The sequence below is a fragment of the Abramis brama genome, assembly GCF_963993115.1.
Source record: "Abramis brama genome assembly, chromosome: 8".
Taxonomy (NCBI): Eukaryota; Metazoa; Chordata; class Actinopteri; order Cypriniformes; family Leuciscidae; genus Abramis; species Abramis brama.
The window spans coordinates 8,080,302-8,092,937 of record NC_139970.1 but is presented as its reverse complement, the minus strand read 5'-3'; the positions used below and the strand labels follow the sequence as shown (position 1 = coordinate 8,092,937).

At 38.7% G+C, this 12,636-nt stretch overlaps 1 protein-coding gene across 1 annotated transcript in view; it reads left to right on the top strand.

Annotated features, from left to right (window-relative positions):
- The window catches only part of LOC311088945 (uncharacterized protein), a 30,808-nt gene that overhangs the window by 13,090 nt on the left and 5,082 nt on the right, over nucleotides 1-12,636 (top strand). Inside the window, exons 4-10 of the mRNA XM_084123343.1 lie at nucleotides 8,613-8,700; nucleotides 9,337-9,399; nucleotides 11,430-11,483; nucleotides 11,695-11,793; nucleotides 11,880-11,924; nucleotides 12,070-12,150; nucleotides 12,436-12,498. Of these exons, the coding sequence (XP_083979469.1) occupies nucleotides 8,613-8,700; nucleotides 9,337-9,399; nucleotides 11,430-11,483; nucleotides 11,695-11,793; nucleotides 11,880-11,924; nucleotides 12,070-12,150; nucleotides 12,436-12,498 (493 nt within the window). The remainder of the gene's footprint in view (nucleotides 1-8,612; nucleotides 8,701-9,336; nucleotides 9,400-11,429; nucleotides 11,484-11,694; nucleotides 11,794-11,879; nucleotides 11,925-12,069; nucleotides 12,151-12,435; nucleotides 12,499-12,636) is intronic.

Genomic DNA, 12,636 nt, shown 5'->3' with positions numbered 1-12,636 from the left:
GAAATATCCTGGTGTGATGTGGGGAACATATTATCATTCTGTGTCTTCTGTTCCTCATTATGATAGTGTGGACGACCCTAGAGAGACAGTGATCTACATGTGTTTGTGTAAATGTGTTTAACACTAATTCTGAGTGATAAATAAGGCTCCATTTACAGTTGCTATTACAGTTTTGTTTGTTTTGGGTTGTTTTCTTTTTACAGTCGCTAGGACACATTTCTCAATACTTTGGTAATTTTTTCAAAACTCTTCACTCAGTAGGCCTACTCATAAGCAACTTTAAGCTTCACTGCAGTTAATTTCACATTCAAAACGCAATAAAATGCTCAAAACACTTCATACATGTCTAACATCAACTCATTCTTCCAGAACACTAGTAAAGGTTTCACCCAACAAACACACTTTGTCACAATAAAAAACACAAATAACAGGTAGCATTATAAAATATTTCTGTTGTTCAGAATTCACAGCATTTTATGTTACATGGTCAATTACAGTTTACATTACAGTACACATTTTCCCCCAAGTTTCCCATTTTGTATAGATGGTGATGAAACTGAAAGATTAACCCTCTGGAGTCTGAGCGGTTTTCTGGGCCCTGGAGGTGTTCTGACATGCTCTGACATTTGTGCTTTTTTCAGTTATTTATAAACATGTTAATGGCAAAGGTGTAAATTCACTCTAGCACAAACAGGGCTACTAAAATATGTGATCACCATGCATGTATATTTTTGAATTAATGTTTATGCGTGGTTATTGAAAAAAAGAAAAATGAAAGTTGCTGAAATAAGACCACAAAACTCATACTAAATATGTGTCAATAAGACTTTTGACTAATGGATGTTGTCGCTTCGAGTTCTGGCTTCAAAATTATGTGAAAATAGTCTTGCTTTATCGTTCACATAAAACCATACATTGATTTAAATTGATGTAAAACAGGTTTTGCTTGGAAAGCCAATATGCGAGGGGGGCGTGAACGAGGAGTGGTTTACACCTTAGAATACAATGTCCCACCCACTCTGCATAATAATTAGCCATTCATTCAGGTGTGACACTGACTGAGCCACAATGCAAGGACAAAAGATATATTTAGAAGAAGACTTATATTGACCATTTAAGATTTTGCTTACATCTATTTTGTAAATATGTTTTGCTATTTTATTAAAAAGGTTACAATTACAACAATAATTACAATTTCAACAATATTTCAAGTGTACTCTTTCTTTGTAAAAAAAAAAAAAAGATTATAGGCCTACATTTTATCTATGTATTCATTAGTTTGAATATAGCCAACATTGGAACAGCTAACATCTTAGTTGATGACTTTATTTTTGACAAAAATAGTATTTTATATTAGGGATGTCCCGATCAGGTTTTTTTGCCCTCGAGTCCGAGTCCAAGTCATTTGATTTTGAGTATCTACCGATACCGAGTCCCGATCCGATACTTCTATAATACATAAAAAAAGAATAAAGAAGAGCAAAAAACAGATCCAGGATGTTCCTTATTTTTTATTTAATTCACCTTATTTTAACATTCAACAACTCTGTTAACAAACAAAGCACTTCTGTGAGGTAGCTTGAACAATCAAGTAATAAATAACATAAATTCTTCACTTTTGGACTTTAGTGCAACAGTAAATATAAAAAAAGTCTAATATATAAACAAATAGCACCTCAACTTAAAATACCCAGCAGCATGTAAACAAATAAAAAAATAAAGTGCCACAGTGTTTGCAAAGCCAGTAATGTGCTTTTAGGAACTGCACTCGCCGGTTTCACACTGCACGCGTTAGCAGAGCGTGCAGCGCGTATTTTTTTCGGCGCCCATGTTAACAGATTAGAGCATTCACACCGCACGCAGAGGCGGAGCGGCAGCGCGTAGCAGGAGCAGAGCAGAAGCAGCAGTGCCGCGATCGTTTCGGCGCAGAGTCTATTTTTGCTGCGCCGCTTATACGCTGAATTAAAGTGATATGCATTGATCATGGCCAAAATACACCGCAGTTTTATCCAAAAAGTGCATTGATGATATCTATTGTGTTTTAAACAGTCGATCAAATGACCAACATCAATTTAAAAAGAAAACAAATGTCCAAAAACAAACTTGTTGCCAGAACAATAAAAACAAAGATGAACCAAAAGTTATATTTATGAAATTATTAATAAAATAAGCTTCTTGACAAGTATTTTCTCTTAAATGTATTTGAAAACGAAATAAAGCAATGCCAACTTATCCATTATAGAGTAGGCTACTCTGTCTGTAGGCTACACAACCCGCGGTTCAGCCGCGCGTGACAAACGCTGCCAGTGTGAAAGCAAAACGCGCGTGTCCTGCTCCTGCTCACCATACGCACTGCTCCTGCGCTGCTTACGCTCTGCTAACGCGTGCAGTGTGAAACCGGCGTAACTCTGTGCCACCGCATAACTATAGATGCGTTAAATAATAATGAGAATACATATTTTTCCGAGTCCTGATCGGGAGGTAACGTCCGATTCCGATCGAGTCTGAAACCACGTGATCGGGCCCGATTTCCGATCACGTGATCGGATCGGGACATCCCTATTTTATATAGAAATTGCTAAACAAAAGCTTATTTGATGTGGCAGTATATTCTACAGTAAAAACTGTACCCAAATCTAGTCAACAAAATGTTGTCTTTCATATTTCGCCTGACTGTAACATTGTTTTTATAAAATATATTAGGGCATATAAATGTTAATTTGCAGTTTAATACATTGCTTATACAAATAGCCTACATTTTATTTCAACACATTTCAGTCGATTTTTACTCATCTCAGTATAGCAATAGTTTGCTAAAACATCATCATTCATTCACACACGCGATTTAAATGTAAACTGTCTTTTTGCGAGCTGTGGTAAACAGCGAGCATCTCTGCCGTTCATTCGTTCACAAACAGAAACCCGATTCACTTGAGAAGGAAAAAAAACTTACTACAGTATCAGCTCAGTCCTTGCTCAGATCCTTGCTCCTCGAAATACCCGCACTTCTGAGGGACATTTTCCATTATTATTATTCCTCACAGCACTGCGAGACGGTGTAAACAAGTAATGATCTGAATAAACTTGTTTTCTCGAGCTGATATGGGGGCGTTCACAGGTTTGCGTGGATTGCCTCAGACATTTGCGTTTGAATTCAAGCTTCATGCCTGTGTGTCTGTATATCTGTTTGACTGAGTATTCGCTGAGTTATTGTTCATTTTCGGACGCGTTTCAGAATGGACTACACTGACAGAGAAGGCAGAACTCGCTTCGTGTTTATTTTTCTTTATTTGGCAAAAAGCACAACACTTTGTTTTTATTGTGAGTATACACAAAAATAATACACATTTAACAGAATCGATTGATGTATGAAACTCCTATGGAAAATCAAAGTCAACAGAGTATTTATGAGTTTCTTTTACACTGATAAAAAAAAAGCGAGCTGGTATCGCCGGCGATACCGCCGACCTCAGGGGGTTAATACCTGTGTATGTGTTCAGCTACATCTAATTGTTTTGATAGCATTTATTTTTTTTAGATTCTGAATATATTTTAATATGGTATTACCGTGGAAGTGTTGCAAATGTCTGTGTCAATGCATTCAGTGAATGCATAATGCATTTCAATTTCAAAACTCAGAGCCCATTTCTATACGCTTTTTTCAAAACTGTTAAACATAAGTTCAAAACTGATCATAATACAACATTGAACACCTTCTCAAAACTCTTCACACTGTGATCACAAGATCAGTCTGTGGCTAAACTGAGATCTTTCAATTTAAATGAATTCATTTCTCACAAACACCAACAGAACTTGATTTACTATACAGGCCAATTTGCACACGCTTACATATTATTTCCAAGACTGTTAGATGTAAGTTCAAAACCTAACAACACAAAAAAATAAGACGACTGAAATTTGCAATATGTTTACCGTATACCACATTGAAATATATTCTGAATCTAAAAAAAAAAAAAAATGAAGATGTAACTAAACACCTACACAAGTCTTAGTCTTTCATTTTCTTCACCATCTATACAAAAGGAATTTTTTTTTTGTACATTAATGTAAACATGAACCGAACTGCATTGAATTCTGAACAGCAGAAAATAGTGCATATTGCTGCCTGTTGTTTTTTTTTTTTTTGTATGTATGTATGTATATGCAATTGTGTTTGTTGGGTGAAACCTTTACTAGTGTTCTGAAAGAATGACTTAATTTGAGACATGAATGATGTGTTTTGTTAGTTCTGTCAGGACCACTATCGTCAAATACGATTGACAATTAGCATACAGTTTGGATTGGCGGTATGGTTATGTTCTGGGCAAGAACTCCCTGCGCATCCATGCAGCCTAGCAGCAATAACCCCTCTTACGGTAAACAGAACAGAACCAACAGGAATGTATTGCAGATATCATTAATTCAAGATTTTAAAGTACAACATGATTCGAGAATTTATTCTGATTCAAGGGGAATCAGAATGCCAAATCCTGACTGATGAGAGGTGGAGCTGGGGGTGGAGGAGGGTAATTCGCTTCTGAGAAACGCGATAGCTGCTGATAATACTGAAGGAGCTTATATATTTATACAGTGATAGTCATCATATTCCTATAGGTAGATGTGGATCAGCTGAGAGTCACTGATGCGAGCTTGACTAACGTGACCTGCCAGAACTGACACTACGCTTGATTTTTAGTGCGTTTTGAATGTGAAATTTACTGCAGTGAAGCTGAAAGTTGGTTAAGACAATGGAGTGAAGAGCTTTGAAAAAAAGTGATAAGTATTGAGAAATACATACATTCTAATTTAATTTAATTAGAATATAACATTCTAATCTTGTCGGTTAACGGATTATGATCGGGTTACAAGCATCACCTGTCAGTCAGGGGAAAAATGTAATGATGTAAAAAAAAATCTGGTTAATTTAAGCCTAAAGGGAAACAATGTTTTTCTATTGGCCAATGTCTGAGAGACCACAACCCATTAGATTGGTCTTTCATTACAGAAAAGAGGGTCTCCACTTTGTTGCTAAAGTGAAAAATGCGTAATTGCTGTTAATATACAGTATCAAATGTTATATCATTTTATAATTGTATTAAAATGTATACTTTTTTAAAAAGAACTTCAACATGTTCAAAATTGAAACCAAAGGAAGAAATATAAGCATTCCCCTGACTTACTTCTGCGGTCGCATTTTATTTATCTAGAGTCTAGATCATGTACAGTTTAACTTGTGTGTCAACCTGCAACTGTTACCTTAAAGATATATTTCTGCTTGATTTGAATAAAAATCACTTAATTTACCATATTTAGGTATTTGAAATGTACTATCATTAACTTTTGTAATGTTTAATTGTTTAATCTCTTTATATATATTTTTACTGTATATTGTTTTTGTACCGCTTTGGGTTGTAGAAAAGCGCAATATAAATAAAATGTGTCATCATCATCAACATCATGTGATCATATTTACGACTTCTGTGAATAAATCTTGCTGCAGCATTTTGGACCAGTTGAAGGTGAGCGATTTGTGACTTGGAAATACCACAATACAATGAGTTGCTGCAGTCTAAATGGGAAGTAATAAAAGCATGAACAGCCATCTCTAGTGTTTTGTCAGTTAGGAAGTGTTTAATTTTAGACAAAAGACAGAGTTGATAGAAAGTAGATCCAATTACCGAAGATATTTGTTTGTCAAGTTTTAAAGGCCCATCTAAAAGCACACCCCAATTCCGCACATGCGTAGATCTGAATGCAGATAAGCTCCTCAAATCGATGCTGGGGTTCTTAAAACGATCAGTGGGGCCGAAAACTATCACCTCAGTTTTTTCTTCATTTAAAAACAAAAAGTTTTGAGCAAGCCAAGATTTAACCTCATCTAAGAATAATAAAAGAGAAATGAATGCAGACGGATAATTTATCTTGATAGGTATATATAATTGGGTGTCGTCAGCATAAAAATGGACATGCTGGACATGCAATGGACATGCTGCCGCGGGCTCCTGGACAGGACCACAGCGCCTTTGACATGTCAATTGCCTTGAGTCTCGCCCTGCACCGCTTATGTGCGCTGCTCAGGGGTCAGCACATACTAGTCAATACCATCAGACAATACCGCGACAGTAGCGTACATCAACCGTCAAGGTGGTCTACGCTCCCGTCGTATGTCGCAACTCGCCCGCCACCTCCTCATATGGAGTCAGAAGCATCTGAGGTCACTTCGAGCCATTTATATCCCGAGAGACCTGAACCATGTGGCAGACAAGCTGTCTCGGCTTCGGCCTCTCCCTGGAGAATGGAGACTCCATCCCCAGACGGTTCAGCTGATTTGGGATGAGTTCGGGGACGCACAGGTAGACCTGTTTGCCTCCCACGACTCGTCCCACTGCGACCTGTTCTTTTCCCTGGCCGAGGGCACGCTCGGCACGGATGCACTGGCGCACAGCTGGCCGCAGGGCCTACGCAAGTATGTGTTTCCCCCAGTGAGCCTTCTTGCACAGTCAGGGAGGACGAGGAGCAGGTTATTTTGGTTGCCCTGTACTGGCACAACCGGACCTGGTTCTAGTACTAGTACTAGTACTCCTCGCGACAACACCTCCCTGGCTAATTCCTCTGAGGAAGGACCTCCTTTCTCAGGAACGGGGCACCCTGTGGCACCCTCGCCCCTATCTTTGGAACCTCCACGTGTGGCTCCTGGACGGGACGAGGCAGGTTTGAGTACCCTACCACTAGCGGTGGTGGCTACCATCACTTCTGCTAGAGCATCGTCCACGAGACATGCCTATGCGTTGAAGTGGAACCTCTTCGTTCCACTGGTTCCACCACCCATATTGTTTATAGGCTTTACAACATCTCTTGGATAAAGTTCTACACGTCCGCATCATGTTGTTTTCTTTCTTTTTCAAAGGCATGACATTTTGTAGTCATTTTGAATGTACACAAATAAAGATATATATATATTACTGTTTCGAATGACAGAGTATGAAACAATAAAGTATTAAGTTGTTTCCCCAACTGAGGAACAAATCCAAGTGATGGCGCCGGCGAATCGCGCTATTAACAACATCGGTTCACTTCTGGCATTAACTTGACATCACAGCCGGTTCATTATTAAATGATTATTAATTCCTGTTCAGTATTAAACTTTGGCCCGAACGAAAGATGCGCGAACCCAACTTTGCGGTATAGTTTCAGTTTCGATTCAAATAAATTCGTTTAGGCTTGGCGTTTAAAATAGGCTAAAGGTTGTTTGTAATAAAGGGCACAATGGGCTATTTTTATAGGCTACTATGTATTATTATTTTTTTTATTATAAGTGGTTACTTATTTTTCATTTCTTGTTGTTTTCTGATACCATTCATTTAAGGATTTGGCTAGCCAGTAAGGGGAAGTAAAATACGCATAGCCTTTATGTTATTAATAGTGTTTATAATGTTAATGTTGTATTTTATTTACAGGTCTTTTACACTATTTCTGAATAGACTAGCCTAATAATATAATGCGTGTTTCCCTCTCAACATGACCGAGTGCGCCACGCACAAGCGCGCATCCTTGAGATATAAATTATAGGCTAATACATTTTAATAAAAAAGGCCTACATCATAAAACTCAGAAGAGTATGTATTTTAATATCTCTGATGTTCTCTGTTCTCTGGTTGTTAGAGTCAGTCTGAATGACAGTTCATGCATGAACGTTAGGACTATTATACAGTAAATTATTATTACCTTTTTGTATTAGTGTTTAAAATATTTAATTTACAACGAATTATATTGATTTATATCTTAATTTATTATAATTATATTTATTATAATTATTATTATTATTTTAAACTTACTGGACGAGGGTGACCATGGTAGGCCAACAGTCGTCATTTACCCTGTATTTACAGTATATCTATACAGAAGAAAGACCTGTCTAGGCTCTTCTGTACGGGTTGTGTCGAACCATTCGTTAGTCTGGTTGTTTGATGAGAAAAAGATGAAATGTAGTTGCAATAAACGCGTTAAGAATCCGTACAACTGCAGCAGAGGATGACTATTTTATTCTGCAGTGCGGAACTGAGGAAGAGCTGATGACGGAACAGTTTGATCAAGATAAATAGCAATCTTGTGAACTTTACTTCTTTAAAAAAAAATGTTTCCTTCATCTCAGTAGCAGAAGATTATTACTTGTTTATTTTTTTTATCAATACACATACAAATAAAAAGTTTATTCAAAGTATATTCAAAGTTAATACAATTATTTGAATTGTGACTAAAATATGTCTCTAAGTCTTGTCTTTAATAGCACCTTGCTTGGGATTTTTGCTAAAATAGACACTTCAAAACATGTCAAACAACAACATAAATGATATATACATCATCCATATTTCCACATTTGTATTAATGATGCTATAACGCAAACCGAAAGTTTCTCGTGCGCACGCCAAAGTCCTATTTTTTATTTTTTTGCAAAGGTCCCCTCAGGGGCTCCGTACATTTTGTATGTCATTTTTGTTTCTTCAAAATTACCAGAAACACTAGTCCCATCTTGGCCAGTGTAGAGCGATAGTCCCCTGTTAGTAATATAGGTGTGTGTGTGTGTGTGTGTGTGTGTGTGTGTGTTTTAACAGGAGTGTCTGTCCGATCTGTGTGGGAACAATGGGACTCTAGAAAAACTGAGGACTGAACTAAACCAACTCAACGTTACTGCACAAAGAGGTACACATTTTTGTCTTTGATACACACAAGAGAAATCCTATTGGTTGACCAGGTACTATTTTGAGAATCTGCCATGATTTCAATCGTTAAAGGGGTCATGCAATGCATTTTCAGATCTATACTTTATATTTACTGCCTTTAACAACTACAGTATGTATTAACATTTAGATTAATAATTTAATACAATGCACTTATTGTGTACATACATGCTTTTACACTGTACTTATGTTTAAAACATACCCACATGTAATTACAGCTGTTATTAATTTCTGTAATTACATCTATAATGACTCTGTTGACTTTCTCTTACCCCTTAAACTACCCTTAACCCTACCCATACTACCAAACCTGTCCTAACCTCACCTGTATCACCTCAATAGCAGCACAAGTGTTTTGGAAAAACGTTACTTCAAGAATGGGGAGATTTCAAATCTTGCCGTTGGGCAAGGCAAAACAAAAACACATATTTGAGTAATATTTAAGGTGTGAAAGTTGCATTATGATTTTATTGTTTATGTGGAAATATCAAAAACATTTAGATTTTCCATTTCATGACCCCTTTAAAGCATTTTGTCTGGAGACACCATAGGTGTGTCTCACAGAATTAAAGTTATCGTTTTCATTTATATTTCATAGTCATGGTTTGTCCGCCTGGTCCCCCTGGTCCACCTGGAACACCTGGAACACCTGGATTACAAGGTAACTGTGTACTGTGACAATGCCTTGAAAATATTGTCACTCAGTCACCCTCTCACTCTAATTTAACATTAGTAGATTGCAATATTTAGGCAATAGCTAATAAGGGAGATAATCGTGACTTATTTGCCCAAAGCTTGGCTACAACCATCAGCGTGAGGCATCAGCTTGAACAATTCAAAAAAAAAAAAAAAAAATCAGTAAAACAACTGAATAATTGAACAACTAATTTAAAATCTAGCTGTTTGTTGAGGGATGTTAGCAGACTATGCTAATGTAACTGTTCCTACTCGCACCACTCAGAACGGGATTCGTCAACTAGGGCGCTTAAAGCCAAAGCCCCTTGAAGTTTCACCTGCACAGCTCTTACTAGCTGGCCTCCAGTACACAGACCGCCTTGAACGTCACTCCACTCCGGGTCACGGCACCAATGCAACCGGTCCTAGTCGCACCACTCCTAACGGGATTCAAACATCATCAACCGGCATGGGAAGAAAGAGGAGTGAGGTTTTACCTGCACAGCTCTCACTAGCTGGCCTCCAGTACACACACCACCCTGAACGTCTCTCCCCTCCGGGTCACGACACCAATGCAACCGGTCCTACTCGCAACGCGCTTAACAGGATTCAAACCATCATCAACCGGCATGGGAAGGTAGAGGAGTGAGGTTTAAAGGGACATTCCACCTCTGGAAAGATGAATGTGTATTTAAATTGGGTCATTTATGTAGAAGAAATGTGAAATTATTTTTGAATTTGGAGCTTTCTAGACTGAGAAAAGCCAGAAAATGTATTTTTGGCTCATGTGGATGAAAGACAACAACTCCCAGAATGCACTTGCTTCGCTGCTCTACGAGGCCACTCCCAAGCCACGCCTACCGGTTATAGAGCAGTTGTAAACAATAAAGCTAAACTAAGTTACTAGTAGTCTCCGTGAGTCTGCCCGGGTTTTTGAGATCGCATATCGCACAAAATGTCCGGGATTCGGCTTTTGCGTTCTACAGTCGCCATTCATTGTGTTTACTGTGGCGAGCAGGATGAGACTAGGGCCGCGGGAGAACGACGCGAGGCCGGTGGCGTGATTACTGATGAGCGGCACCTGTGAGGCACTGGTCTCGTATCTCTCACAGAGGAGCGGGTATTTTCTTAGCAATGGTAAAACGCACATCAACCGATCACTTGTTTAGCGTTCATGTAAACACTACATTCAGATTCACCAATCGGAATGAATTCAGTTAGATTGAAACAAAAGGTGTGCATGTAAACAATGAATGGCGACCGTAGAAAGCAAAGCCGAATCCCGGATATTTTGGACGATCTCGACGGCCGGACATGCAGGTTTCTCCCGGTGAAATCAAACGCACTGGCACTGATCTGTGATAGGTCTGTTAGCACATTAGGTCCAACCCCCTATGGGCAGGTTTGAAAGGGTGGGAACTAGTGCTTGTAGTCTCAACAGAAATCCCCCCCTCTTACACTTCCTCCGACAATGACGCAAAATGACGATTTTTGCGTCATTGTGGGAGGAAGTGTTAAGAGGTAAATACAGATTTCTCTCGTCTCAGGGGAAAATGAGAAAATGTTGCACGACCATTCAATAGTATGACTGGGTTTCTAACATTGCAAAGCTTAATGCAAATGGGTGGAGTGTTCCTTTAACCTGCACAGCTCTTCTTTGCTAGAATCCAGAAGGATACCAAACATCTGTGAGGCACCCAAAATCTCTGAGATCCTGTCCCCAATTTAAAGGGGTGAAAAATTTACTAATTTTCATCTCTTCTTTTGAACCCAGCAGCAGATCTCAGTGACCAGAATAGAGCCAATCGCTTTCCACATGTTCCTTCATAATCTGTGTGTTTTTAGTGCTCCCTGCTGGTCAAAACAGACATAAACACTGAACTGAACTAAAGCTGTCATTTGACCTTTGGTGTCTTCCATCCTTTTTTCCAACAGATGCGTGTGAATAGTATTTTGTCATTGTTATGTCTTGCTTTGAGTAGTCAGTTTTTATACTCCAGCTGTGCTCTGTATTAGGTTCTCCTGGAATAGCAGGGAACCCAGGACAGAAAGGAGGCCTTGGCTCACCAGGTTAGTGTATTTTTGTATATCTGTAAGAATTTGTATGCATATGTGTATGGGTGTGAGTGCTCTTGAGAAGCATGTGTGAGTATTGTGCTCTTCATTTTTCGCCAGTTTTAACAAGCTGCATAGGCTTAGGAAATAATTGTACGTTAGTAATGCTAAAGCATTCACTTTTTTGGTGTACACAAAGAAAATTCTGCAAAACAATTTATTTCAGGGAGGGTAGGTGAGCCTGGAGCTCCAGGTGAAAAAGGACAGAGAGGAGACCCAGGTCTCGCAGGCGTAAAGGGAATGGTTGGCGCTCCGGGTGCACCTGGTAATCGCCTCCTTACTTTCACACATCTCTCATCCCAGTATAGCAGATCCACATCTCTCCCTGACTGTATTTATTTCTGTCTCCAGGTGTTCCAGGCTTAAAGGGGGATCCAGGAGAGAGAGGAATACAAGGTGCCTGATTATTATGATGAAAGGCCACCTTAATAATTCATACTGTAATAAAACAGAAAATATGTGTTGTGGAAATGCCTTGCACATTTTTCCATGCTGTAAGAGTTTTATACTGCTCTAATGACTACTGCTCTGTGCACACAAGGTTTACCTGGGAATGACGGTCATCCAGGTGCCGATGGAAAGAATGGTTTGGCAGGAACACCAGGGGCCCGTGGAAATCCAGGTACTTCTTGAAAGATAAATCTGACCCGAATGATTTGATAGTTTGTCTATAGCTGCTAATTACTACTACTGATAAAAAATAAGATTTTTTTTCACAGTGTAGTGCAGTTGTGCAAAAGGACAACCACACCACAAAACCACTTTAATCTGTTTAGTCTGAACAGTAGTAATAGTGATGCTTTCCTTATTAAACACCACTAAAACTAAATCTAAGTCAAAGCCACACTTGACTCTTCTGCATTTTGTCACTTTTTGATACCTTGTACTTGAAATCTCTCTTCCTCAGGGCCTAAAGGAGACCAAGGTCCCAGTGGTGAGCGAGGAGGGCAGGGACCTCCAGGTGTAAGAGGTAAGAAAGCTTTTGGAAAGAAACAATACAACACTACTTAAAGGTATTTAGCAGTGACATTGTCAGGCTTTTTTATTTACAACAAAATAATCTAATTGCATGGTCCAAATTAGTGTTGTTTTTGGCGGCCTGTTTTAA